We start from the raw sequence: 27,216 nt of genomic DNA on the forward strand, positions 1-27,216 counted from the left end.
TACCTAGGTATCCAGCTCGGCATCTGTTGGTGTTCATGCTCAATCGTTGGCGCCACCGTCGCCGATCGCCTGCACCCTCGCTCTCTTTTCCAGCTGCACTCCGTACAGATCCGTACAGGCCTCGAAGATTTGGGGCGGAATCTACCGCGACATCCGCTCAGACGCTTGCCGCTGCCGCTACCGCTGCACAGCTCCACTCGGCAGCTTCGTTGCTTGGTCGCTCCCTCAAACCGGTCCTTCCCGCTATCTACCTACATCGACGTCAAGTCAGGCAGTTCCATCCTCTGTCTGGCCTTCATCTTTCGTCCGGCGTCGTCTCTCGACACGTCCCATCCCGACCGACATCCATCCTTCTTTGAACCGTCTCGTCAGGTCGATCGGCCGTCATCTTTCGTTCGTTTCCATCACAGCCTGTAGCAACGACCGACCTTTTCCACTGGGCTGTATCAACCATCATCTGGCCAACCACTTCACTCGTGTCGATCGATCGTAATCCAAATATCACCCCATAAACATGGGTGCTTGCCAGTCGTGTTGTGGTGGTACATATACACATGCACGCTGTGTCAAGATAACAGATGCTGATGTTTAACAGGCAAGTCCCGTGATGGACTGTACGAGCCCGTTTTGGCCGACAGCGAAAGAGAGGCCGTTGCGGATCTGCTTCAATACCTTGAGAATGTAGGTGCTCGGTGCTGATGATTTGAATCTCGATAACAAACAGAAGCTCACTACATCCCAGCGTGGGGAAACCGATTTCTTTTCAGGCGAGCCACTCCGCGCCCTCAGCACACTCGTATTTTCCGAGAATATCGACCTCCAACGTAGCGCGAGCCTGACATTTGCTGAGATCACTGAGCGAGGTATGTCTGACGCTGGGAATTCTAATTATGATATAAATAGGGGCTGTCCCTCAATGAAGGCCGTCAGTAGCTTTGCTACCTGATTGGACATCATTTCCTCCACCCAGAAGCGCAAAACTAACTATGTTCAAGATGTACGGGAGGTTGACCGAGATACCCTCGAGCCTATTCTGTTCCTCTTGCAGAGCCCCGATATTGAGGTGCAGCGAGCCGCCAGTGCCGCTTTAGGGAACTTGGCCGTTAACAGTATGTGTGAAATACCCTGATGTTGCTTATTGGTGTGGTATCATCACTAACCCAATCCCAAAAGCTGAGAACAAAGTCCTTATCGTCCAACTTGGCGGTCTAACACCCCTAATTCGACAAATGCTCTCCCACAACGTTGAGGTTCAATGTAACGCGGTTGGATGCATAACCAACCTAGCAACGCACGAAGACAACAAAGCAAAGATTGCACGATCCGGAGCACTTGGTCCACTGACGAGACTCGCCAAATCCCGAGACATGAGGGTTCAACGCAATGCTACTGGTGCTCTACTGAACATGACCCATTCAGGTAAGATCCCCATGGTGCTCACTCTAGCATGTTCTAACACACAGGGACAGATGAAAACCGCATACAACTTGTTAATGCTGGCGCTATCCCCGTACTCGTACAACTCCTCTCATCTCCTGACGTCGACGTGCAGTATTACTGCACAACAGCTCTCAGCAATATTGCGGTAGACGCTAATAACAGAAGGAAACTGGCCGCCTCGGAACCGAAACTGGTCACATCTTTAGTCAACCTGATGGACTCTTCGTCGCCGAAGGTGCAATGTCAAGCTGCGCTAGCGTTGCGTAATCTGGCGTCGGATGAGAAGTATCAGCTCGATATTGTTCGAGCTCAAGGTCTCAACGCTCTTCTGCGCTTGCTACAGTCATCATACCTTCCGCTGATTCTTTCGGCTGTTGCATGCATCCGAAATATCTCTATCCACCCTATGAATGAGTCGCCCATTATCGAGGCAGGGTTTTTGAAGCCCTTGGTCGACCTCCTTGGGTCAACCGAACACGAAGAAATTCAATGCCATGCGATTTCAACCCTGCGAAATCTAGCCGCTAGCTCTGACCGGAACAAGGCCCTAGTTCTCGAAGCCGGTGCCGTTCAGAAGTGCAAGCAGCTTGTTTTAGACGTTCCTATAACCGTCCAATCCGAAATGACCGCAGCCATAGCCGTCTTGGCATTATCTGACGATCTCAAAGCTCATCTCTTGAATCTGGGTGTATTCGATGTATTAATTCCCCTAACACACTCCCCAAGTATTGAGGTTCAAGGGAATAGTGCTGCTGCCCTAGGCAATCTATCATCCAAAGGTACCGTTTTCCCTACCTCTCACACAAGCTCGAAGGGCTAACACAGTATACAGTTGGAAATTATGCAATCTTCATACAAGATTGGTCAGAACCCAACGGTGGGATTCACGGCTATCTTAGCCGGTTCCTTGCCAGCGGTGATGCTACCTTCCAGCATATCGCGATATGGACACTACTTCAGCTGCTCGAATCCGAGGATAAGACCCTAATCAGCCTCATTGGCAAGTCTGAAGACGTTGTTGATATGATTAAGCAAATCTCAAACCGACAAATCGAGTCCGACAACGAGTTTGAAGAAGAGGACGAGGGCGAAGTTATCAACCTTGCCCAACGTTGCCTCGAACTTCTAGGCCAGAGCATGTCGAAGGCCCACATCGAAGGATAGAAAGAACACCGCGACAGTTTACCTCTCACCATGTCACCCTTTCTGATTTCGAAATTTTCTTGCGTCATTATAGTTAGGTTACTCACAGCATCCCAAGCGGACATGGCGGGTGGGGGCATGGCGTTTAGGCGTAATATATTAGTGACCGCGGGCGCGTGTGCTCCTACAAGGCCGCACTTACACGGTCTCGTAGGAGCCTACTCGTATCGGGTTTCTTCCGCGGCTGCATATCTGCATTGGGTGGCCCACATTGCAGGTTTGGCGTTTTGTTGAAAGAGTTCCTGGGCAAGTATGTATGAAACTTGGCCCTCGGCTGTTTAATGAACAATGTTGACAAGAACGACATCTCGGGGCAGCGATAAATTTATGGCCCGGAGTAGCTTTGCTTTTTTCAAGGTATCAGATTTCTTGTTCAAGCACCTTATATTCTTGTAATTAGACACTCAGTGCTAGCAAAGGTGATATCCGATAATCATTAACGTCTTATTCCAATCACCTTGCAGCATTGCCCATTGTTTATATGGATTGTGCAAGCTAGCAGTTATGTTCGTTCAAGTGGTTCATTATATTTTTTGAGCCCGCATAGCGTCCCCGAATTATGGAAGATATTTGGCCTATCTTGATAACTGGTTGGGTTTCTGTAAGCCGTTCTCGACTTTGGTAAACCAACCTAGAGGATTCCAACCAAACAGCGATCCTCTTGCGATGACCTTGCCCTTGATGAGAGCTAGGGGTATGGGACCAAAGTCGCGACTGTCGCGTGACCAGGGTAAGTTGTCACCCACGATGTAGCAGTGACCCTGAGGTACCTGAGAACATGATAAATCAATCTGTCAATCTTCTCTCTCTCTGATTTTGGGATTAAGGGGTGCGAGGTCGCGAAGCATATCATTCAGATTGCATGCACTTTTACATCTTTCATAAGATAGAAGGTGCTGATAAGGAAAAAGGGTCGATGATAAAATTAAAGAAAAAAAGAAAAAACAAAAAAACTTACCTGAATCATATTCTCGCTCCCAACGCCACGGCCCGCCCTATCGACTCCCAAATCCAACGCTGTACCAACCCGGTTCGACGACGGCGGGGAATTGAGAAGGACGTAGTCCCCCGGCATCCCCATGACGCGCTTGAGACCCTCCTCGCCGGGGTCGACGGGGATCGAATAGACGACGCAGTCGCCGACTTGCACGCCGCGGCCCCGGCGGTACCGCTTGTCCGTCACGAACCACTCGTTCGTGGCGAGGAACGTGGGGAGCATCGAGGGGCCCCAGCCGAAGCCTATGCTCATCCCGTAGGCCCATACTACGTGTGCCAGAGCGAAGGTCTGCGCCGTCGCGAAGAGCACGCGGAAGGGGTGGCCTAGGAAAGGCATCTTGTGCTTGATGTGTCTGTCTGTCGGGTGAGATGAGGTTGGTTGTTTAAGGTTTACTGCGTATTTGATTTATGTGGGCAGTGACTGAGACTGCCTGGGCTTTTTCACCGGAGTAGGGTAACGATATGTTGATACATGGTTGAGTGGGAACATGTAACACGAAGATCTGAGCCGAGCTTCTTGTATGGCTCAATTGATCTGGAATAGAAAACCAATGAAACAAACGATGGCGGACACTTGGATGAGAGGTCGTGGTTGTGAGTTAATGACGAGTAATTATTGGCTTCAATTGAAGCTGGCAGAGCTCCTCTGCTGTGCTGTACCTGCCCAGGTGCGGTAGGTGATGTCTTGGCGTCTTTTTTACAAGCTGCCCGCTGTGATCTCATTGGGTCTTTAGCTTCAGCTCCACTGAGCTCAGCTCCGCAGCCCTCCTCCCAGCTACCTACTTAGACTCGCTGTAACAAATCTGAACGAATAATTTGATGAACCGACAATTACGTACCATTCGCTAGACGTCTTTCGCCAACACAAACGTCGCAACACAGCGCATCGCATAGCTCGCCGCTGGCCGAAGAGACACGCTGTATCTCGAAACATGAGACATATGACCGGTCTCATAACCCCCGCACGGGCTCTTCACCGCGTGCTCGTCCTCGAGCTCGCCAACACAACGGCCAAAAGCAGCGGCAGCGGCAGCGGCAACGCCCTCCTCTTCTCCTCGCCAATTCTCCCGTCCCACGCCGCACGCACACCATGCCGTCTTCCGCGCCGCCTGTTCTCCTCCACGCCCGCAGCGCACAAGGCGCCGCCAAAGAAGACTTTTCTCCAAAACATGGACATCCCCTACCACTGGGTGCGCGTGGTCGACGAGAACGGCGTGCTCTCCGCCCCGCAGTCCCTCGTGAACACCATCATAGGGCTGCCGGACGGGCACAATCTAGTTATGGTCGCGCCGCCGCCCGAAAGCCCACCTTCCGACACCGCCGTGGTCGCCCCGCCCGCCGCCATCTGCCGCGTAGAGAACACGGAGGTGAGGCGGAGGCTCGCGAAGGAGGCGGCGGCGCGAGAGAAGGCGGAGAAGCCCCAGAGCAAAACCCTCGAGATCAACTGGACCATCGCGAAGAACGACCTCGCGCATAAGATGGCCAAGCTGAAGACGTTTCTGGAGAAGGGGTTCTACGTGGAGATCATGCTCGCGCGCAAGAAGGGCTCGAGGCCGCCTCCCGAGGGAACGCCGGTGCTGCTTGTCAACGAGATTCGCGAGCATGCGCTGCGGGTGCAGGGCGCGAGCGAGGTTAGGAAGATGGATGGGCGGATGGGAGGGGTTCTGAAGTTGTTCTTTGAAGGGCCCAAGGTTGCTAAGAAAGTGAAGAATAAGGACAAGTATAAGAAGGATGGGAATGGGAATGGGAATGGTGAGGAGATTTGAGGCGGAATAGTGTGTGTGCGTTGATGGGTTTGGAAAGAAGAAAAAAAGCAGGGCGTGCTGAGCTCTGTTGGACACCGCGATGCGAAGGTATCTTGGTTTCCATGGAGTGGAGTGTGCTCGCCCGCAGTCATCTAGGATGCATATTGAGGATCACCTAGATAAGTGAGCGACGACGACTCTCAGCACTTTCCAACGCACGACTGCCATGAACGGAAGATCTCAACCACGCATGTAAAGTCATTATATAATCACTGTACACACACGATAGATATGTATACATCGCATTCAGATCTCAATTTCTTAGAATCTATCTCCAACCTGCAAGTGATGTCCAACAAAGTCGCAAAATGGTATTCTCATCAGCGGTATCTTAAAAAAAAAAATATTATCCAGCTTTCAAAGCCGTCTAAACCCCCCAGAACGCCAGGGTCATGCATCGTTATTAACCCGACCAAGCTATCCATTCAGCCATATATCAGGTATCTTCAAAATTGTATCCCATGACAAATATTCCATATGTGAATAAAATAAATATAAGCCACTTTATGCTGTATATGCCTCCTCCCTGGTAACACTTTTTCAACGTAGAATGTAAAATATCATCTTACTCCTTCATGACGAAGAAACTCCCGCCTAACACACTGAACAGCACCGCTGTAGTCGCAAACCCAGCCGCTACTCGTTCCGCCGTTGAGATCGGCTTCGGCGTGGGTATTTTCGACTCGGTGGACGCGCCGGCGTTCACATTGCCGATCGAGGTGCCGCCCGAGTTCGCCGTGACGGGGACCTTGTCCTGGCCGCCGACCTCGGCCTTCTTGACCAGCGTGTACTGGATGGCGGACAGCGCGCTCATCTGCTCGCCCACGCCGACCAGGCCGTCGAAATCCGCGCCCTGCGTCCACTTGAACCCGCACGCCGTGCCCGGGTCGCCGCGGAACTGGTCGGCGGGAGGCGAGCCGGAGCACTGCAGGGCGGCGGCCGCGGCGGCCGATTGCACGAGGGGCATGAGCGTGTCGAAGGTGAAGGGCGCCATCTGCGCCGTCCCCGTCATCCAGCGCATCAGGTAGCCCTTGAAACTCTGCTGGTCGATGTTGCACTGGTTGAACGGCTCGCACGAGTGCTCCGTGGGCACGCCCGTGCCGTTGTAGAACAGGTCCACCGTGCGCTGCATCATGCCTTGCGTGCGCTGCGCCCACACCTCGCCGGCGGTGGCGTTGCCGCCCCCGATCTCCGTGCTCGCGTCCGACGAGGTGTTGTACACGTTGTACATGACCGCGGCCCCGTGGAGGAAGATGCCCGCGTTGTACGTCCATTGCGGACGGCTGAACTCGGTGCACTCGGCCTCCACGCCCGCGCCGTCGAAGACGTTGTACTGCTCGTCGATGAAGCCGATCTCTTCCATCCAGTCCCAGACTTTCTCCGCCCAGTCCGCGTACGTCTGGTTCCCCGTGTACCGCGCGAGCCGCGCCGCGATGTTGAAAAAGCACCCGTTGGAGATCGAGTTCTTGTAGTTGTACCCGTTGTTGAATGTGAAGACTTGCCATCGTAGTCCGCCGTTGCATGTCTCTGGGTCCCAGCGGTCCACTATGATTTCTTCGAGTTAATATGCCGTACTTGGGTACTTTTTACGGGGGTGATTAGGAAGAGATTTCATGTCCTCGTCTAATATTGCAGTGTAGTGCGAGATCAACTTACCGTATTCGTTGAAGACGGCTTGTGCCAGAGCTAACCATTGTGGCTGGTCAGCAGGCGGGTTGGGGAAGTTGTTCTCCGCCGCCGACATGGCCGCCATCGCCCAGAACCCTTGGTCATCGTTTCCCATTGTCCTTGTCTGGTTCGTGGGCATGTAGTCCTTATCGTCGCCGGCCTGGTGAACCAGCGCTTGCTTCGTGACCTCGACATACGACTCGTCGCCCGTGAGAAACCAATAGTCTACCATTGTTCCAAACATCGCGCCAGCTTCCCACCCTGAGATCATCGTCAGTTCGTTGAAGGGGTCAGCAGAGATGATGGCACATACAGAAGTATGGATCGGGTAAGTTGCCAGGTGTGTCGCCGGTATTGTTGCCGGTGTAGTATTTTAATAAACCATATGCTACTGTGCTCGCTGCTTGCTTTATTGAATCTGATGATTGTGTTAGCTTTGCTATCTGAATTATGAGATAGTGCCTTACCATCATTTGTGAAATCGACTTGTAAGCCATTTACGGCACCCGCCAGCAAGCTAAAGGCGCTTGCCGCCCTTATTATGCGTCGCATCGTAGTAAATTTAAAACGGAACAATAAAAATAATAAGACTTTAACAGCAGAAAAACACGCTTTTCATGTCGCTGTGAGACGACTAGCTATCATAGGTATGTATTTGGTTATCGACTGCCGGAAATGACTGTCGGTTACACCACGATCGAATAATCAACATTCGCGTCTTCAGTATCCGTGTAAATAGTAAACTAACGAATCACCAGCGTTCTGCAAGAAGAAAAGAGAGAGTGTCGCCTGGACGAAATAAGGGTATAACCAAAAAAAGAATGACTCGGCCAGGAGTAGAAGAAGCAGAGCACGAGAAGAGAATTGAGCAGAGATACCGTTGACAAGCAACCAGTAACCGCTACAAGGGAATGAAGGCAAAGGGAAACAAAGAAAGCAAGAGGGTAAAGAAACCAGAAAAAGTCCCCCAATCGATAGGGTGCCAAGAAAATAAGTAAATGGGATGGAAAGAAGAGAAACAATGAAAGATAGGTAGGTAGAGAGAGGATTCACAGAGTAGGTATTTTCTTTCCTTTCGGAAACAATTTCGACGCCTCATCCTCCTTGCGTATGCTACGTATCCGACATAAGGGAAGGACAGGACAGGGCAGGCCGCATCCATGCATATTCCTCATCCCAAGCTCGAGTGTAACCTTGGGACTTATCAGCCAAGGTCCTATACTACTAGTGTACGCAACAACGGTGGCCCAGTAGGTAGGCTCACACCTCAATCGAATCGATTCCATCCAGTCCCAGCATCGTATTCATTCTCTTCCTCTGGGGCACACTGCATGCCGAGCGCGGGTTTGCTGGGCCTGTAGTCTAGATGGGCTGTGCTGTTTTGTGGTCGGGGGGATGATACCCTGTGGGTTTCAGGTGCCCGATGTTGCGTCTCGAGCCGCATTGTCCCGGTTTGGGGCTGGCGCCTACTTACTTACATACCTAGGTAGGTAGTATACGCGTTTGCACTAAAATCTTGGGATGAAATGGTTCTTTCGGCTCGAAACTCCGAAGATCGATCATATGTTATGATCTACTAGATTCTCGTAGACTTCTGCCCATTGTGCACAGTGAGGTAACTCGAGGCGTATTGGGGGACTGGTTCGTGCATCATCAGCGGAAAAACGCCTACCAAGTGTAAGTTGGGATGACGTTGGGGAGCTGCAGGGGTCGAAGGTGAGCTTGGGTCGGGTGGATTCAGGTGGTATTGAGGGGGCTCTTGAGCTGGTCCCTTGCAGCTTTGCTGTCACAGCTATTCCCAACCAAACGTTGACGGAGGCACGATGCACAGTGCTAGTATTATTAGAATAAAAGTCATCGATGAAGAAAATCATCTGGGTTATACAGTAACTTGCACGGTGAAAAGTTTATAGTCTTTTGATCAATTGTGAGTAATCAATTGTGAAGTTATTCGTAGAAATTGGTATCAATCAAAGTCGTCATCCAGATGTGGAAACAATCCATCCTCAGCTTCTGCGCCGTACACTATATTACGGTAGCTACTTTACTGTCGAACACATCAACGTAGTTTCACGGCATATTTACGCCTTCCTCTTCTTCAATGGTGGCGCCTCGTCATCATCCTCTTCATCTTCACCCTCGCCTCCGTTCATTTCCTCATCGTCGTCTTCAAAGTCAATGTCGCTGATTGCATCCGCCTCTTGTGCTTGAGCTAGATAGATAGTTAGCGTATAATTCCCAATGTGTGTGTGTGTGTGTGTGTGTGTGCCACAGAACGTTCTAAAGGACTTACTGAAGTACTTAAGCGCACTAGGCCATAGATCTTCACTGAGTGCAACAGCCAGGTCGTCGCCATCCGGGAAGATCTCGAGAGCTAAGGGATCCTCTTCGTCATCGTCTTCCTCGTCGTCTTCTTCTGCCTCCTCTGGCTCAGGGGCTTTATCTTGGTTCTTATCGGCGCGCCTCTTCTTATCCTCTTCGACTGCAATGGCGTTTTCCTCAGCAGTGATATAATCACCGCGATAACCAAACCAGCAGAAAAACGATACACCACCGAGACCGTAAGTGTCGATCTTCTCCCTGAGGGCCTTTTGGTCGGCCGTCCAGTCCTCGGGCTTGGTCTTCTTCTTATCCTTGCCTACACCATTGGATTGGCCCTCTTTCTTGTCATGCTCCCAGACTTTGACGGTCAAGTCAAGCAGTCCCTGCGTCAGGTCCTTTCCGGCCTTCCACTTGATAGGGACCGGCTCACTGACAAGACTTGCGAGGCCGAGTTTAGAGCGGCGGTACCAGAATTTCTTCTCGAGGACCGTATCCTCGAAATGATCATTCTCGGCGAATTCCATCTTAATGGAGATGCTCCGAGGGTCGCCCTTGCCGCCATTCTCGATCTCAAAGTGAGAAACGGAGAATGACTTTAGAGAACTAAGAAGCAGAGCAGAGTCGACAGGCTGGATGTATTGGTCGACATCCGGCGGGGCCTGCTCAAGGACCAGGGGCCAGAAGTTGGGGATTTTGGCTACGAGCTTCTCTCTTTTCTCATAGAGCGGCGTTGTGAGAGCATGCTGTTGGCGGACTACGAGCGCGTCAGCGAAAATGATGCAAACTACTGTTGTGGTTTCAAGCGCAGAAGAGAGGGAGGGAGGTGTTGGCAGCGGTGATGCTCTATACTAATTCATAAGAATGAGCACTTACTTATCTCTACCTCGACGTCTTCAAACTCGCGCTCGAGCTCGGCTAGACTCTCGTAGGTAGCATTAATCTCTGCAACAGCTGCTTCTGCCATGGCGATGAAAAGCTATGAGATCTGTATGGGTATAGTTCCGACAATTGTGAATGGAGAAGCTGGGGTAGGTAGGGGGATCAGCTTGTTGAAAGATTTTATAAAGTCTTATACCTTGACAAACGACCTGCTGCACTAGGCAAGGCAGAGTCTGGCAGAGAAAGCTATGGTGGAGTTAGAAGCGAGTACAAAATTTTGTCGCTTCTCAATTCATCTTTGTCATTGGTCGATCATACTTAGGAACCTATGCAACCCTTCAAGCCGATCTGAACTTGTCTCGCTTGTCACCGCTCCAGTGACGTGATCGCAGTCTTGGCAGAACAGCCACACTACACCATTTACTAACATTGCAGCTGTGTAAGTCTCTCGATGTCATCGTCCATGAAGAGCTTGTTCGATAATTCCTGCGAATGATACATGGCTATAGGTGCAGTACAGTTGTGAGCAATTTACGATATTAAAGATTAGATTGCAGACAGAACCCAAGTTAAGTACTATAGTATGTAGATGCACCACGTACCTGAATAGAAGTACCTAGAGGTACCTACTGGTACTGTACAGCAGAGGGGCACCCCACATTCAGGGTCCTCTGGTACAGCTGGTGGGTCTTTACTTCGTAGATTTACTGGGGTCTTGGGTAAGTACAGTTGTATCTACCCCAACTTTTAGGCGGTCGCAAGAGGCAGAATTAAAAAAAGATTATCATTCTGGTCCTTATCGCAAGACAATGCGATAGCATCGCCGCAGCATACCGCATCACTGGGTATCTACCGTACATCTTCCGTGACTTTATACAGTCCAAATCAATAGTCCGTTACATTCTTTTAACAGCCCACCATATACCACATATACGATGAACAATATACCCGGAATGGGCGCCCCATCGCCTTCGGGACGGACATACGACCCCAATGATCCCAATATCAAAGCCGTATGTCTCCTCCTTACGCCATGTCTCTTCCTTTCTTGGCCCTGCGTCAACGTTTGCACCCACTAATCCTGGCTTATAGATGAATGCGATGATGGAGTCCTGCTTCGGAAAATCAGCGATATCAGGCGTAATGGGTTTCGGTATGGGCGGTCTTTTCGGAGTGTTCATGGCATCCGTACGTATCTCCTCTTCTCCTCCACCACATCCCCCTCCAACCAACAGTAGAACCCATAACACTATATGGCACCTCCCACCTAGAAACCAAGTTACTAACACAACAACCCCCAGATGGCCTACGACACCCCCTTCCACACCCCCGGCGCCCCCGGCTCGGCCCCGAAACCCATAGCCGAGCTCCCGACGCGCGAGCAGCTAAAAGTCGGCTTCAAAGACATGGGCGCGCGCTCCTACAGCACGGCCAAGAACTTCGGCAAAGTCGGCCTCATGTTCAGCGGCATCGAGTGCGGCATCGAAGGCTTCCGCGCCAAGAACGACCTCGCCAACGGCGTCGCCGCGGGCTGTCTCACCGGCGGCATACTGGCGCGCAGCGGGGGTCCGACGGCCGTCGCCGGCGGCTGCGCGGCCTTCGCGGCCTTCAGCGCCGCCATCGATGTCTGGTTGCGGCAGCCCAAGGACGAATGAATGATGTAAACGGTAATCGACGAGCGCTCTTGCATTAGATCGTATATACACACGCATACAAATAAACGAGACGAAAGGGGGTCATGGAATCATTCATAGAGGGTCTGGATGTACTACTATCGGCTTTATTATCGAGCCACCATACTGGCCGGCTCCCTGGCGTACTGGGAAATCTATATCTTGCATAGCATTACGGCGTTGGTGGATGGGATGGGATGGGCTGTTTGTCGTATATACAGAGTTCTGAAGACATCTCCACTTGGGATTTTGTTTGTTTTTGTCTTTTTTTTTTCTTTGGAAAGAGATAGAGAAGAAGCCGACTATGCATTACATTCTCTGAGATAGGGAAGGAAAAGAAGATGTGGTATATAGAAGTTAACATACCCCGGGCGCGTGTAACATCACTTCTAGAAGTTGTGTTCTACGTGGAAGAGAGATAAATATCAGAATGTCGCGTATACTTTGAATTGCAGGGCATCCGCGATTCTCTACGGAGACCCTGGAAAGTGAGAGAGTAATTTAACAAAAAGAGGCTTGCACAAACTCATTAAGGGGATAATATATATATTCCTTAATCCCCTACTCCCCACCACTTACAGACAACATTAGATTAACTGGTTCGAACAGGCCCTACATCCATCCATACCAGAATACCATAACATATTCTCATATTTTCCTTTGATTCCTTTTCATCGACCACCAACCAGTCATTCTCCCCTGAACTCATCATCCGAATATCTACCTTACGTATCTATCTATCTATCTATCTATCTATATACCCATATCACAACCAATTCAACTCCGACTCCTAACTCCAGTACCGAATCGATTGGTTGATATCAGATTTTTGCCGCCCGAACGCACCATTAGTCATCGTCGTTGCACATGCATGTGATTCCCGCCCGTGATACCCTTCTCCATCTCTTATGTCATTTTTCTTCCTTGCACGATGGCGTATATAACACCTCGCTGTGGAATTTACGTAGTTTTTTTTTTTTTTTTTGGGAAGAAAGATGGGTCTATTTCGCCTGATAGATCTCGAAGGCGCCGAATTCCCAGAAGGCGTTTTCGAAGGCCGTCGGGTTATTAGCGACGTAGTCGGTGCAGTTACTCGGGCCTACGTGCGTCTGTTAGTATACTTCCTTCTTGGCGCTTGGGAACTCAAGTCTTAAGAGTGCGGAACTACTTACATCCGCTCTGCGCGTATACTCCGCCGGCGTATTGCCCGCACAGATCGATGTTAGCGATGATGCTCTGGTTGCGGAAATGCGAGGCGATGTTGCAGTCTGTATTCGGGAAGTCGGCGGCCGCCTCGCCCCATGTGCTGGGATCCGGTTGCTTGGATGTGATGTCGGCCGGGACGGCGTTTCGTCCGAATTGCCACATGCGAATGCCTTGATCGCGCCACTCCATGGCCACGATGCCACCATCAGCGGCGTTGTACCCCTCGCCGAATGAGTCCGTAGGACCGTCGACGCCGCAGCCGGCGTTGTTGTTGGTGGCGTTGTGGCAGTCACCTTGCAGCGATGAGCCGACCATTTTCCGCTTGACGCCGCCGACGGAGCATCCCTTGGTCGTATGCAGCGTCATCTGGTTGCCGTCGGTGGCCTGGTTCACGGCCTCCATGACATCGATCTCTCCATTGTCAGGCCAGTTGCCTGGGTCGACGAACCATAGCGCCGGCCATGTGCCACAGCCGTAGGGGGTGTGCTTGACGTCGAAGATGAAGAGGCCGTTATCATACTGTCTCTTAGACTCGACGCGCACCGAGAAACGACCTGTTGATGCATCGGGTTCTGAACCGGGACCAACACTTGTGTCGACTCTCAACACGGCGGTGCTCTCGGAAGCATAAGTTAGGTTCTAGTACATTAGTTAGCTGGCATTCGACAGCAGCGTGATGCTGGAAGAGGAGAGGGGCTTGCTCATACCAGCGCCGTCGCCTGTTCTCTGGGAACGTAGTGTACAAATCCCTGTGCTGGATCGTATCCTATGAAGTAATCGAAGTTGTCGAAGAAATTGGATCCAGAGTCTGAATGCTCATGTTAGTTGGGGGTTGTAACAATTCATTGTGCAATAGGTTCATGACTTACACTCGTCAGCTAGCGAGTACTCGAGCTTTGAGTAATTGGGGTACCGATTGGCCTTGGTGACCTCGACGGGCACCACAATCACAATGACGAGGATAATGGCGACAATCACACCGACTATCAACCAGGTCCTTTTTTGCCAATAATTGGGCTTATACCACGGCTCACCTCCGTATGCCATGTTTGGGTATGGCCTGTGTTTTTCTGGGTGTTTAAAAGGCCGTAAAGTAAGTCGGTATTAAATATGAAGGAACTGTCGTTCCTACCGAGCTATAAGCGCCACAGGTCCAGCCTGACGTTGACGACGAGGGGGCGCGGTCGCAACGAATAGGTATTTGTAGCTTTTGCTCTTATCTCCACTAGGTACTGCAATGGGTACGATGTTAAGCAGCTAACAGAGCCAGGACTGGGGTGGATATGGCCTCACTCGTGGTCCGTTCAGGGAAGCAAGCCGTTACTTCGGTTAAACAGGTGGGTTCCGAGTGCGAACGTGTGCTGGCCCTACGACGGAAAGAGATGAAAATGGAACGCTTCTGCCTAAGAATCAGTGCCAAGTCGGATGCGGTACCTAGCCGCTGTTGGTACCTGTGCATGTACTATTGGAATCGTGTGCGGCCCAATCTCACGATACCCCGGACAGTAATCAGGTCAGAGGGGGTGAGAGAATACGAGGTTAGATTTGATATAGTTTGGGTAGGGCAAGGTAGGTATTGCTTGCTTGCTCCCTCCGGCGGAACTTGATTGATGATTATTCAATCAACATTCATTCTGACAGTACCTAGATATTCAGAATGTAATGATTGGATACCGCTGTCGAGGTTTCAAGACCAGCCGATCGGGGCGTTTTCTGGGACACTTGATGCACCATCGCCGGCAGCTACTATTCTAGAGATGGGCACTATCGACGCACTATCCACGTCACGGTATGTACATCTGTACGGAGGGATGCGACTGCATGAACTGTCCAAGTACATCACCCATAAGCATGCGCCTCTGATATACTTAGGAGGTACCTATGAAGGTAATATGCCTGTCTATGCAACTTGAGTCTAGGTATATAGTTGTTCACCTTTTCCCGAATACAATATCTGTCTACGTGCACCGACCTCGCTGCGGTTACAATTCTGGATCTGCTGATTGCAACTGACACGACATTAACTCTTGTATTGACCCCGAAATCCGCTTCAAGTGGGGCACAGAAAGCGACGGGCGGAACACGGCTAGATCTCACTGCCAGATATACGGAGTCTACCTAAACACTGTAATCCGCTATCGAAGACACAGCCACCCCGTCCCCAATTGTCTGGAACAAGCTGACGTACCTGAAATACCGTACCTGCCCATGGCATGTTACGTTAATAGAATGGTATTCCCGGTGCCTGGCAGACTCGGTACTCCTTATGCGGGCAGGGCTTCGATTTACATACATATAAGCAGTGTACGCATAAGCATCTAATAAGGTGTATACGAATCAAGTGTTCGTGACGGTCTGTAGGTCGGTATTGATGCTGATGGCAACTTTATTTACGACCCTGGCAAACTACCGATCAAGCGGACAATGCTCAGTCAGATACCTACTTACATGGAACTAATCGTGCCACTCGAGGCTAAGATGGAAGAATGGTAACACAAACGCGTTTTATAAATGTCTCAAATTACCCACAATCACGACTCAAATAGCAAGGTTAATTATTTGTATAAGTAGTTATGTGAACAATGCCAATTATTTCAATTTTATGATGCACTCGAACACCGCTCTGTCCAGAGCATGCAAGATAGTTCCGGGCATTGATACACGGTAATCCCTTGCAGCGTACATATATACAACGACTTAATCCTCGATTTATATTCAAACCACGTGAATGCATCTGCGCCGTAACCTGCTCTCTCCGGATATGATGATATAGGTAAGTAGTATAGTGTACAGATTAATAGTTTCGTACACGGTCACGGCGAGCAGTGAAACCATGGCCCATGGAACCCAACCAGATAGGCTGTTGTCCTAGCCCCAACATTTCGCCGCCACGCTATGTGCGTTCAGCATACCATAGACGACTATTGACCGATACTATGGGAAGGCTCAGTCATCGTCCTCCTCTACCCTCGCGCGTTTCGGTTCCCTTGCTTCGCCATCCTGCAACCCATACCCTCTTTTAGACGAAGAGCTCTGATCTACTTCGGCCATGAACTTGTCCATCTGGAACGGGTCCTCACCCGCGCGTTCAAATTGCACCGGACCTTCCCGAGCCTAAATAGTTTACTACGTTAGCAAGGACTGTGTTAGAGAAAGAAAGGGGAAGAAAACTCACCTCGGCATCCGCGGCTCCTTTAAATGTACCACGGCCTAAGGCCTCGCCGAAGCGGCTGGTCTTTTGTATCTTGGCCATCTCCCTGTCCCCGGCAGCCTCGTCGTCGAATTCGTCCATATTCTGGCTGGGACGGTATATACTATTGATGGCGTCATGGGCCGCAAAAAGGGGTTTGTCGTACGGATTGTCCTCGTTGAATCCGCTATCGAACCCGGAAGATTGGTTGAAAAGTCTCGAGTCATACATTGACTCTGCCTGTGCTGTGGGCTTTGCTAAGCCGAGCGCAATCTTCTCCGAGATATCACGATTCTGTTCCCGTGCCATGACTTGTATCCGTCTCTCGGTGCCCATTCGCGACTGCCGTAGTTTCCGTTCCTCTTCCCTGCGCTTCTCCGCACGTGCTTTCTCTCTCTCCCGGACTTCTGAATCGTCACTTTCAGATCCAGAGTCGGAATAGCTGTAGCTTCGTGAACGAGACCTTGAATCGCCTGAATCTCGGGAGCCCCTCCGCCTTGTGGCAGCCGCACGTTCTTGCCGGGCTTTTTGAGCCAGCTGTCGTAGACTGTCTTCTTTCTGTTCCTTTTCCTTTTCGGCGAGCCTCTGTTGCATCAAAGCTCTTTGGCGAACTTCCTCTCGAGCATGTCGATCAGCCATAAACAATGCCTCGGAAAACTGAGCAAACTTGTCATTGATAGTGACATCTTGTAGACCTCTGCCGTCTGCAGCCAATCGCTTGTCAAGCGGCACAGTAAAACCTCTGGGATTTTTCCAGTTAGACACAACAGGGGGGAGTTTCCAATTCTCTTGTTCCTCCGCTGTAAGCTTTCTAGGAGGTGATCGTAGCACCGGCGGCGGTGGACTCGGGGGGCCCCGCGGAATCTTCTTGTGCTTAAACTTGGGTGGCTCAAGAGGGTCTTTCTGCCGCTCTTGAATCTTGATGATCCTATCCTGTTTCTTGGAATTGTCACCTTGATTCGCAGGCGTGTATTTTACGTATGTTGCAACCCTATTCGTGTTGGTATTGAGATTTTTTGGTTTCTGGGCCGCTACTGCAGTGCCGACTAGCGATGCCAAGGCGGCCTTTGTTTTCTCTGTGGTTTCTTTAACTTGATCCTCGCTTGGACGAGCTAACGAAATCTCGCCAGCATCCGCTCGGTTTCTTAAAGGTATTAAAGAGCTGAAAGACGCATGAACAATCCGCCCATCTGCGTGACCCTACTTATCTGTTAGCGAAGTACATATATAATGTTACAATATGCTCGTGCCTACCTGTTTTGCAATGGCGTCATATTTCACCTTGCCTTGAGCATCAACCGCAATCGCCAGCGCATTAGATTTTTCTGCTCCTTTCTTTCCCATTTGGAGTGGATACTGCGCCACAGGTACCTCGGGGAACGCTCCTCCATCACCAAAATCTTCATCAGCCCTCGGCCGCCAACCAGATCTTTGACCATAGGGTGGTGGTCCGTTTCGGCGTAGGACAAGGCTCGACTCGTCTATTTGACCCGGTCCAACGATGCGAACCCCTCTTTGTTGCGCGTGGGCTGGAATATCCTCATCTTCGCCTGTATAACGCGGCTTCGGAAGGGCTGCTGCCAGCGATGCCGCCGCCATTGCGTCGCGAACGCTTGTAGAATGTCACGACTGGTGAAGACGTGCTAAAATGATCGTAAGGAATCGCGGCGCTTCGATTTTTGGGCTGCTAAGTCTTTTGGCGGCAGTCTGTATCGGATTCAATGTGACGCTGTGAGATGTGAATGGACCGCGATTAAATTAGGACGTGTCGTCGCGAGTTTTAGGTATGTTAAAACAAGGATTTCTAGATACATAGATCGGAGGTTGGAGCTGATGAAAGTGCAGGTGGGTCTGCCAAGACAACCTGCATCCAACTGTGGCTAGTGTAACTAGCTGCGCCACATTTGTATTGTCTTTGGCCAGAGTTTGGTTAGAAAGAGAGAGAGACACGGGGTCAATTTCAAATCATGACTACCTATATATCTTACAAACATGAATGCTATAGATTTTCAGCTTCAAATCAGCTCAATGTGTTGGAGACTACCGCGACCGATACAGTACAGGCTTTTTAGATTACACTACAGGTTCTTTACCTGGTCATCGATTTCATCCTGTAACCTAACGGCTCAGAATCCCGTTTGACGCCGATGATACAAGACATCAGGTTACTATTAGCCCGTGTCTAAGGGGACGCCTTGAAAAGATCTCTATCATAACACGTATTGCTTTTCTACCTCATACGTAACCCTTCCTCGCGCCCTGAGTACCATTGTTAGTGAGCGCATGTGCAGAGATGGGATGGTGAGACATCATACTTGGAAAAAGAACCTGACAATGAATACCTGGAGACCGCCCATTGCAATCACCATGCCAATTTGGACCAAACTGAAGTTGACAATTCTTGACTCGGTGCTACGAACTGTGCTGAAGTTACGGTTCTCTCGAGTACGGAAGTATTTCTGGTTTCGAGTGACAGTAGATAGTAGGCCGGAGATCTTGTATATGGATTCCTCGAGCACACTGGTCTGTTCTGGAGATGAGCCTTGCTTGGCAGGAAGCTGCGCGCGCACTTCATCTTCCACCTGTTATGGTATCCCATTCATCAGTCGCGTGCTCACAATCCACTGTGGCGCAAATGGAGGAAGACGAACCGCAATTTCAAAGTCGACGAATTTCTCCGAATATGTACTCATTTCATTGTTGAAACAGAACTTGTAGTCGCCCATCTCCTGTGCTGTGAAGACAAAGTCTCCCTGTCGCTCCTTCTCGCCATTCATAATGACCTTGTCGGACGGGCCAGTAACTTCGTAGTCGATATCGAACGAGCCTCCGGATTGCACCTAGAGTTCAATTGTTAGTATGCGACTCATGGCGAGTGACGGCTGACGGCTTACGGCAAAGTAAAAGGCAATCTTCTGGCCGACTTTGTGTGGTGTGGTAAAGAAACAGGCGCGCTCGTTAGGCTGGATTTTGTACGTCAAAGCCGTGGCGGATACTAAAGAGACCAGCCAGGCAAGGAGCCCGACGGACAGTAATGTTGTCTTCATTCTGCGTTGTGTGACCACGTACGGGAGTCGGCTCTCTCTCTCTCTGGCTCTTGAGGCTCGACTGGATACGGACACTTGGGTAGATCGCAGACCTTCAAACTGCCACTCTGTCGTAATGCGGCAGATTATTATTCCCCACGCCGATGTCTCAGGGGTGCCGGGTCTGGCTGGGGATCCACAAAGACGCCCTTCAAGTACGTACCTGTTTCTTATCGATAGTGACAGAGCTGTAGCGACAAGCTGTAGTGGGTCACTTGGCGCTGGCAGAGAGCCCACTCGCCCACCTGCATGTACTTGTACTTGTACATTCACGTGCTAGCGCATGAAGCTCCCCCCGGTCGAACTGAACTCTGTTAGCACTGGTGTCGTCACAGCCAGCTCTCGAAATCCACTTCATCAAGTTTAGGTAAGTAACTAGCCCACGACTGATGCTCATCTCGCGATGGAAAACACCATACCCATTACCACCTTATAAAAGTCTTATACAAATGTGAATTAATTTTCCCTTTTCCCTCCTCTAGAGCACACATCTCACGTTTCTAATCATATTATCTAACCTCTTGTTGTCATAGCCACTGCTCATTGGTGAGCCCGTCATCGTGGAATCCGCCGTGTCTCACAGCTGGTTCACCTGACTCCCCAATGAAATGGCGGAGCGAAATAGAACCGTAACTACACTGGCCTCAGGCGCCATACGGCTAGCCTCCTACTTCTTCTTGCGCTGGGTATGATGACCTCATCCACTTGATTGTTCTGTAAATATAAGATACTAATGCTCCTCGCAGGCTGCGCTTCCTGTAAGTGTGACACCAGCTCGTTTTGCGTTCATAGTCACCTCACACTAACCAGAAGCTGACTGATGATAATAGCCCCTCCTACCCGTAATCTACACACTATTCGCTGTATATGCGACTGCCTTCATCTCAACTTACCTCAAAGAGTCGAAATACGACGTTATTGATGAGGTCGACGTAATTGTGCAAGACAGTATCCTTAATCAGGATGCGGTTAACGCGGGGTTAACGGACGAGGCCATCGTTGAGGAAGAGGTTGACATCAAAGAGACCATCAGCGCCAGAGAAAAGCCGCCCAACCGCTTGAAGACGCTTCTTACGGGCACACCAAGTCCCACCAGCCTGCTCTCCACGGCACTTACGTTTCTTGTCAATGTTGCTTGTTTAGCCGCTGTCACCGATTTCGTGTATTCCCCAAAATGGAATTATCCTAGCCATGATTTATCTTTTGCTAGAGTCGGCTATGTTTCCGATTCCGAGGCAAAGTTGCTGATTCGAGAGCCGGATCAAGCAAAGATGCCTATCACGGTTCAGTTACACGCCAAGGATGCTCAAGCTCCATTTGACAACTGGCTTGAGGCCGGAACCATCAGGTCAACCACAGAAGACTCTGACTACACTGCAGTTATAACGCTGCCCCTAGCCCGCTCCAAGCAGCATATATATGAGTGGACTACTTCTAATAACCACTCAGGCGAGTTTACCGCTGCTCCTAAGCCCGGGGTCATGCCGGAACTCAATGATGGCAAATTCACCTTTTTGTCAACATCTTGCATAGTTCCTAGACTTCCCTATAACCCGTTGGATCATCCTCTAGCGTTCCCCGGCATGAAACACTTAGCTAAAATTTTACCAAGCCTAGGCGCTCAATTCATGCTCTTTCTAGGAGACTTCATCTACATTGAGGTGCCACGTCAGTTTGGACAATCTGTCGAGAATTACAGGCAGAAATATCGGCAAGTCTACGCATCACCTGATTGGCCTGCTGTAGGCCAGAATCTCAGCTGGATTCATGTTCTCGATGATCATGAGATTTCAAATGACTGGGATCTGAAATCTACAGGAGTATATAACACCGCGGTTGATCCTTGGCATCATTACCAAACTGCTGTAAATCCACCTCAGGCAAAAAGGGCTGGAAGTGTCAGTCTTATCCCTCGTAGGGGAGCTACCTACTTTTCGTTCACTCAAGGCCCCGCGTCATTTTTCATGCTCGACACTCGAACGTACCGCTCAAGGAACTCGGAGCCTTTCGACAGCGTCACCAAGACAATGCTAGGACAAGAGCAACTCGAGGATTTCCTTGCCTGGCTACGCCAACCTGAGCCTAAGGGGGTGAAGTGGAAGATTGTGGCCAGTTCTGTGCCCTTTACCAAGAATTGGAGAGTCAACACCAAAGATACTTGGGGTGGCTTTCTCGTTGAGCGAAAGAAGATACTAGAAGCCATGTGGGATGCCGGCAGTCTCGGTACAGGTGTCGTTATTTTATCGGGTGATCGCCATGAGTTCGGGGCCACAGCCTTTCCACCACCGCCGAATAGCAAGTGGATCGATACCGTCACGGTTCACGAATTCTCGGCAAGCCCACTGAACCAGTTCTACTCGCCCGTCCCCACGTACATGCAAACAGATGACGAAGATGTAAAACTTAAGTACGTATTTAACTTCCCAACTTAACTTTGCCCCCCCACCCCCAATAGTGGTAACTGACATGCCTAGATATATCAATTTCGGCCATTCGAAATTCGGCGCTATCACGATTGAGAAGCTCTCCACTGAGCAAAGCATTCTGACGTATACTGCATATATAGACGGCGAAAACGCCTGGAATTACACCATGCTGTCACCGGTCACCGCGCTTAACTCTCGAGGAGGCGGTAGCTTCTGGGATAGGTTGAAGGGCATTTAGTGTTTATACAAATCCGGGGGTATCAGGTCCTAGAGGTCGGTGCGCATTTGATCGCTTACCGTGAGCTCATTAGAAGGGCTATTTCTGTAGTGTATTATGGGTTATTGTGAGTTTCCTCATTATAAAGTGAGGTCTCGATAGAAAGACAACATAATAGAATTAAACTAGTGTGAATTAAGCTTCCCAACTCCTCTCTACAGAACTTGTGAATTATTAGGTCTTATTGGTGTTTCCGACTACTGCTTCGCCGAGGGATCCGCGGTCGTCGTCGACCAAGACCTCCCTGTAAGGACTCTTCTCTTACATCCTCTTCCCTGGGTATTTCATATGCGATTGGTGGCGGCTGCGGCTGCATCTCCATTACATCGTGAGTAGCGGGGCGCTCATCCTCGCCTTGCCTCATATCTACGCGCTCCTTCTTAGAGACTAGCTTCAGCGGCTCTGGGACCGCAGAGGGGTGTCGCGGCCTGAATCCAGGGATTTCCCTAGGTGTTGCTCGCAGTATCTCATCTTCATTGACGCTGTCTTTTGCGCTGCTGAGCTCGAAGGAGAATCTCCGACGGACTGCGTCCGCTTTGTTTCCTTCTAGGGTTACTGGTTTTCGAGGTATTGGTTTGGTAGTAGATAGGTTGTAGTTCTACTCTGGCGCTGCGGTGTTGATTAAGCGCAGTGCTTCTCGCTTGCACGATGACTGGTTTGGTCCTGAGTCAGCGGCGTCTGGGACCTCTTCTCTATGTGCTGTTACTGCGGTTTTGTTCTCTGGCCTGGCGTGAGTGGATGTTGAGCTAGCTGCTGCGCGTTGCCCTTTAGATGGCTGGGCGTGAGACGAACCTAGGTATCGTCAACTTAAGTCTTTAAGAAATCTGTTTGTCTTGCGTACTCATCTTCAGACTCTTTGCGCGACATCCAGGCGATTGGGGGCCTTCGCGCTTATGATCGGGTCCCTGCCTCTCCCCTCCTCGAGTCGGCAGTTTTGACAATTTATTTATAGCTTGTGGCGCTAATTGTACGGTCTGCGGTTGCTGAGATCCCACTCCTCCTGAGTTTGCCGGTGTTGGCAATGGTGGTTTGAGGGCGTCGCTGTTGCGACTGGAGGCGTTGTGCCTAGGCATGTCTCTCGGTCCCTACTCGATTAGTTGATACCAAGGCAAGGCACTATACAAAGGGGGCTTGAGGATAGCTATATACTAACCTTGACTTGTTGCCGTGTTTTGGGAATACACAAGTGGCTCGGATCTATCGAGTGGTGCATTTTAATCATCGCCGCTGGAGGGGGCTGAGCCAAGTCCCCCCCTGGTACCGGGACTGGTGGACTCTTCTGAGGATTTTGCGTATCTTTGTAAGCATATGCTTGATCGCACTGGGGTACGGATGTTGAATCAGCGTTTGTAACCCCATTGCATAGTATGCTATTGGGAGATATGGCGGCTTCAGAGTAGCCGAGTCGCGCTGGGCTTGAGGGTGGTATTTGAGCGCTTCCATTACTATATTGTTGGTTATGTTGCACTGCATGGTGGCTTGGATCCCTCAACTCATGAACCATTTCCTGACTTCGAGCTATATTTTCTTGCTCTTGAATACTCTTCCTGTATTCACTAGGGCTAGGTGCTTGGCCTTGAAGCGTGTCCGTGCGTATTAGATTCCCTCCGAGACCTGGTCGTCCATGTTTCTTGCTTTAACTGGACTGCTCTTTGGGCCTCCCTTCACCATCGTCGGAATTGTGCCGTGGGGGGCCTGTAGGATTCCAACGATCGCTAGCATGAGATAGCGATTTTCGATAATGAAGGTGTAACCATCCGAAGCTGAAGAGCACGAAGAAAATCAGGAGTATAATTGATATGATAAGCGCCGCCTGGTGTGGCAGTGGTTTATTGAACGAAAATTTCGAGATCAGGATGACACCGGCTGAGAATATGATGAGTAAGAAGCTGCAAAGTGGTAGTATCTTAAATGTGATTCCTCGTACAAGCCCCGTGGTAGGCCCGAAATCACATTGCTTGCTTTCCATTTCCGCTCTCTCCAAGTCACCTTTCGCTGCGCGAGAGTTGGGATTCGTTGCCATAGTTGGATTACATATTTGACGGACTGAACATTGCGTCTGGAAATTGTTACCTGGTGTGCGACTTCGGCTGTATACTCCTCATGTATTTTGAACAAAGGATGGCTAGTAGTATTTCGGAAGGCTCCGCATGTTCCAGAAGAAGCCTGGTCGATAGGGCTACTTCGCCAGTTCAGAGCATTTAGCCTGTAGTGTCTTAGATCTAGATTCATTGACTGGTGAGAATTTTTCTACATATCGTTATAAGGCAACCACTCAAGCAACTAGTAGGTGGTTGCAGAACTGAGATACGATATTTGGTCAAGTTATCAATGGCGTTGAGAGAGGCAGTAGACGGGCGGTTCATGTATAAGTCACCAAGTTGATGTTTCAACTCGGCGGGCTATTGGGATTCGCGGGTCTTTCTTGAACAGAGAGTTGTAGGTGATGGCCGGCTTATAACATAGCCCGAGCTGACACTTGAGATACGACGGGCACTCCCAGATTTTTATTGACGGGATTACTACATTATGAATGTACGAATGATAGCAGAAGAACAATAAGGTAGCTTTCTTGAAGCTGTCAACACTTGAACGAAGTAAGCTGGTATCCGTGAAGTTTAATGTTATTACTGTCTCGCTTAGTATTGTAGGTTGTTACGATGCTTTTCTTCTCAGTGGTGGGCGTAATCAGTGAATCAGCGTCTCTATTTACAGTTGTTTGGTCAAAAGACGTCCCTGAAATGTTCTAAGAGCGGATCGCCACGCCAGAAAGGCTGACCCCATAACAATCCTACCTCCACCGTGCTCTCCCACCACTCAGCATCTTTCTCACCTGTTATGACGACGTATCTATCCTTCTCGTCGAGTTTGGACGTTACTTCCATCGTCAAGAACTCTTCGACTTTTTGCCTGGCAAGACGAATCCTGTCCCTCTCTTGGGCTTCCCTTTCATCTTCGTCATCGGGATAAAGTTCGTGAATCCCCTGAATCACAATAGCTAGTTTTTTGTGAGGCGACGACGGCTTGAAAGGGTCAAAGTCGATTGGCCGTGATGGTATGTATCTCAACCGGTTCTTTTTGTCGCATTCAATCACGTATTGCAGTGATAGACCTTCACTATATTGCCTGGCGTTGATATAAATGACTCGCTCTACAAAATTGGTCCTGCACCAGAGCAATCCAAGTCGTATCATAGTATCAACATTTTGGCTATGATTAGGCCCATGGAAGTAGACAGTTCCGTGGTGAACTAGATGTTTTTCGAAATCAAGAATGTTAATATCCAGCTTTGGTAGTGTCGATTTTGGCACACGGCTAGCAAAGTCTTGCGGTCCATATAATATATCTAGCCATTGAGAGTGACCAGAATGAAGCGCCATATCACCCTCTATCGCTCCGTTCCTCGTTCGTCTCGTTGAAGCTTGTTCTGGGAACACAATAGCCGGCGTATTTCTCCTGAGTCGATAGCATAAGTTCCGAACCCAGTAAGTCAAGTATCTGAACGTTTGGCGTGTCGACCTGATCCAAAAAGGACTGTAGCCTTGCCCGCAAACTTGACCATCAGGGCACATGTATGTCACTGGGACACACCAATCAACAAGCTGTTTTGAGGCTACAAAGTTCCGATGCTTGTCGAGGCGAAGGCTTTTCCGACCCTGACTTGCGGCTTCGGCAAATTTAAAACCTTTAGTGATCAGAGCACTATAGAAGCCCCAATAGAATAAGTCGACGGCATCAGTACATATGTTGTGCGACATGCCTGAAACGTGTGAAATTCCTTTATCGATGAAAATTTGACACATATTCGCTTCCCGTCTCTCGTAGCTCACAGCAGTGCGACATGCATTCGTAGCAACGCATCTCACGCCCGTTTTGGCCAAAAGGTCCGCTACATCCTCCGCTTTCCTTTTAACAAGTTGTGTCTCATCTATGTTCTCACTAGCAAACCAGAGGTAGGCATTCCTAACAATCGATTAGATCCTGCAGAGCTACACGGTATTCTACTATGGGGGGGTTATACTTACAGAGGATCATCGTTGGTATCACCGTGTAAGTCAAAGTGGACAAGGTCAAAATAACCCTTCCCTTCTTCGGTGAGTATCTCTTCTAGAGCGCTGTAGCTCCCCGGCCGAGCGATATGAAGCTCAACCTGGGGTGAAAACCACAACGGTACCAGGTCGTCTTGGACAGATAAGAGGTGGATTTGAGCAATGTGAGGCTTTAAATCCTCATACCTGTTCTCGGCTGTCTTCCTAAGATTTCGGGCTACCACTAGGAGCACTCGAAGTGGTGATTTTCTTGTGACACGCCGAGACTCCCAGGGTAGGCCAGGACATGGTGGCGCCATTACTATCCTTTTAACCGCTACTTGAAGCCTCGACGCCATAATTGACGTTGATCTCCATATATGGGGCTTTTCAAGATTTTCCCATAATATCTGGTGGATCCCAAATGATCGTGTAGTCTCAGAACATTTCTGAGCTTCCCAAATATTGATATGTAAGTATTGGGTATTTAGAAACTTGAAAGCTTCAATTTTAAGCGATTTGTGAAGCTGCTCTCCGTATTGTTCTAGCTTTGTTTGAACAATATCCGCTCGGCACTGAAATTCATGCGCCTCGTCCCTCTGTGAATAAACCTCATCTGGGGTCATGGGTTGTGGGGGCGGCAGAGGGTATGTTTCTAGATACCAATCATATAGTTTCTTATCGTCTTCCCGGAAGGGGTCCTGGATCTGGAGAGATTGCCAGATGCACTCGCCATCTACCACAATCCTGACAGAACACATCCTTTCGCCATTTGGTCTGTCTGTAGTTGGCTCGACCTCGTACACATCAATGGTACTATTTGGTGACATATTGCAGAAGATTAAGTAGCAGCTTTGTCAAAAGGGTGTCAATGAATGTATAATCTGGGATTGCAGAGAGACTGTATTTGATAAGTGGTTGTTGAGGATCACTCATAGACAGCAACATTAGATAGATGGGGGCCGGCTAGTGTCTGGTAAGAGTACCACATAAAAGCGGCGTGATACGGCAATTTTG

The 27,216-nt window shown here is 49.8% G+C and overlaps 12 protein-coding genes across 12 annotated transcripts; 4 read left to right on the plus strand and 8 right to left on the minus strand.

The window, feature by feature from the left end:
* Positions 1-514: 514 nt before the first annotated feature.
* On the plus strand, positions 515-2,604 carry F5B22DRAFT_636494 (vacuolar protein 8; the record flags this gene model as incomplete). Its single annotated transcript, XM_047977291.1, has 7 exons — positions 515-542; positions 596-681; positions 743-863; positions 996-1,109; positions 1,174-1,419; positions 1,470-2,219; positions 2,273-2,604. The coding sequence occupies 7 exons, from the start codon at positions 515-517 to the stop codon at positions 2,602-2,604; spliced, it is 1,677 nt and encodes a 558-aa protein (XP_047830777.1).
* A 366-nt stretch (positions 2,605-2,970) lies between these two features.
* Positions 2,971-4,068, minus strand: F5B22DRAFT_191616 (LexA/Signal peptidase). Its single transcript, XM_047969501.1, has 2 exons — positions 3,602-4,068; positions 2,971-3,413 (listed from the first exon to the last, which is right to left on the minus strand). The coding sequence occupies exons 1-2, from the start codon at positions 3,974-3,976 to the stop codon at positions 3,219-3,221; spliced, it is 570 nt and encodes a 189-aa protein (XP_047830778.1). The 5' UTR covers positions 3,977-4,068; the 3' UTR covers positions 2,971-3,218.
* Positions 4,069-4,350: 282 nt separating this feature from the next.
* Positions 4,351-5,712, plus strand: F5B22DRAFT_607456 (uncharacterized protein). The gene has a single exon (XM_047975002.1). The coding sequence runs from the start codon at positions 4,572-4,574 to the stop codon at positions 5,403-5,405; it is 834 nt and encodes a 277-aa protein (XP_047830779.1). The 5' UTR covers positions 4,351-4,571; the 3' UTR covers positions 5,406-5,712.
* Positions 5,713-5,959: 247 nt separating this feature from the next.
* F5B22DRAFT_191612 (glycoside hydrolase family 76 protein) lies at positions 5,960-7,838 on the minus strand. Its single transcript, XM_047969500.1, has 4 exons — positions 7,580-7,838; positions 7,426-7,530; positions 7,101-7,373; positions 5,960-6,989 (listed from the first exon to the last, which is right to left on the minus strand). The coding sequence occupies exons 1-4, from the start codon at positions 7,662-7,664 to the stop codon at positions 6,010-6,012; spliced, it is 1,443 nt and encodes a 480-aa protein (XP_047830780.1). The 5' UTR covers positions 7,665-7,838; the 3' UTR covers positions 5,960-6,009.
* A 1,189-nt stretch (positions 7,839-9,027) lies between these two features.
* On the minus strand, positions 9,028-10,865 carry F5B22DRAFT_607459 (nucleosome assembly protein). The gene is made up of 3 exons (XM_047975003.1): positions 10,308-10,865; positions 9,406-10,188; positions 9,028-9,324 (listed from the first exon to the last, which is right to left on the minus strand). Exons 1-3 carry the CDS (start codon positions 10,396-10,398, stop codon positions 9,194-9,196), a joined length of 1,005 nt encoding a protein of 334 aa, XP_047830781.1. The 5' UTR covers positions 10,399-10,865; the 3' UTR covers positions 9,028-9,193.
* A 253-nt stretch (positions 10,866-11,118) lies between these two features.
* On the plus strand, positions 11,119-12,444 carry F5B22DRAFT_191715 (Tim17/Tim22/Tim23/Pmp24 family-domain-containing protein). Its single transcript, XM_047969504.1, has 3 exons — positions 11,119-11,326; positions 11,406-11,501; positions 11,615-12,444. Exons 1-3 carry the CDS (start codon positions 11,249-11,251, stop codon positions 11,966-11,968), a joined length of 528 nt encoding a protein of 175 aa, XP_047830782.1. The 5' UTR covers positions 11,119-11,248; the 3' UTR covers positions 11,969-12,444.
* A 543-nt stretch (positions 12,445-12,987) lies between these two features.
* F5B22DRAFT_646755 (concanavalin A-like lectin/glucanase domain-containing protein) lies at positions 12,988-14,239 on the minus strand (the record flags this gene model as incomplete). The annotated part of the gene is made up of 4 exons (XM_047978776.1): positions 12,988-13,085; positions 13,159-13,831; positions 13,900-14,000; positions 14,062-14,239. 4 exons carry the CDS (start codon positions 14,237-14,239, stop codon positions 12,988-12,990), a joined length of 1,050 nt encoding a protein of 349 aa, XP_047830783.1.
* A 1,793-nt stretch (positions 14,240-16,032) lies between these two features.
* F5B22DRAFT_191697 (SKIP/SNW domain-containing protein) lies at positions 16,033-18,083 on the minus strand. Its single transcript, XM_047969503.1, has 3 exons — positions 17,637-18,083; positions 16,368-17,582; positions 16,033-16,306 (listed from the first exon to the last, which is right to left on the minus strand). The coding sequence occupies exons 1-3, from the start codon at positions 17,979-17,981 to the stop codon at positions 16,139-16,141; spliced, it is 1,728 nt and encodes a 575-aa protein (XP_047830784.1). The 5' UTR covers positions 17,982-18,083; the 3' UTR covers positions 16,033-16,138.
* A 229-nt stretch (positions 18,084-18,312) lies between these two features.
* Positions 18,313-19,579, minus strand: F5B22DRAFT_607467 (emp24/gp25L/p24 family/GOLD-domain-containing protein). The gene is made up of 4 exons (XM_047975004.1): positions 19,277-19,579; positions 19,034-19,222; positions 18,698-18,964; positions 18,313-18,641 (listed from the first exon to the last, which is right to left on the minus strand). The coding sequence occupies exons 1-4, from the start codon at positions 19,427-19,429 to the stop codon at positions 18,618-18,620; spliced, it is 633 nt and encodes a 210-aa protein (XP_047830785.1). The 5' UTR covers positions 19,430-19,579; the 3' UTR covers positions 18,313-18,617.
* A 29-nt stretch (positions 19,580-19,608) lies between these two features.
* Positions 19,609-22,242, plus strand: F5B22DRAFT_191790 (PhoD-like phosphatase). The gene is made up of 5 exons (XM_047969505.1): positions 19,609-19,919; positions 20,002-20,154; positions 20,215-20,226; positions 20,299-21,875; positions 21,943-22,242. Exons 2-5 carry the CDS (start codon positions 20,077-20,079, stop codon positions 22,130-22,132), a joined length of 1,857 nt encoding a protein of 618 aa, XP_047830786.1. The 5' UTR covers positions 19,609-19,919; positions 20,002-20,076; the 3' UTR covers positions 22,133-22,242.
* Positions 22,243-22,352: 110 nt separating this feature from the next.
* On the minus strand, positions 22,353-24,194 carry F5B22DRAFT_646759 (uncharacterized protein; the record flags this gene model as incomplete). Its single annotated transcript, XM_047978777.1, has 4 exons — positions 22,353-22,726; positions 23,013-23,256; positions 23,325-23,785; positions 23,840-24,194. 4 exons carry the CDS (start codon positions 24,192-24,194, stop codon positions 22,353-22,355), a joined length of 1,434 nt encoding a protein of 477 aa, XP_047830787.1.
* Positions 24,195-24,777: 583 nt separating this feature from the next.
* Positions 24,778-27,150, minus strand: F5B22DRAFT_607474 (uncharacterized protein). Its single transcript, XM_047975005.1, has 2 exons — positions 26,197-27,150; positions 24,778-26,134 (listed from the first exon to the last, which is right to left on the minus strand). The coding sequence occupies exons 1-2, from the start codon at positions 27,027-27,029 to the stop codon at positions 24,895-24,897; spliced, it is 2,073 nt and encodes a 690-aa protein (XP_047830788.1). The 5' UTR covers positions 27,030-27,150; the 3' UTR covers positions 24,778-24,894.
* Between the last annotated feature and the right edge of the window lie 66 nt (positions 27,151-27,216).

The sequence above is a fragment of the Xylaria bambusicola genome (genome assembly GCF_022495145.1).
Source record: "Xylaria bambusicola strain CBS 139988 unplaced genomic scaffold F5B22scaffold_21, whole genome shotgun sequence".
In the NCBI taxonomy this organism is placed as follows: domain Eukaryota; kingdom Fungi; phylum Ascomycota; class Sordariomycetes; order Xylariales; family Xylariaceae; genus Xylaria; species Xylaria bambusicola.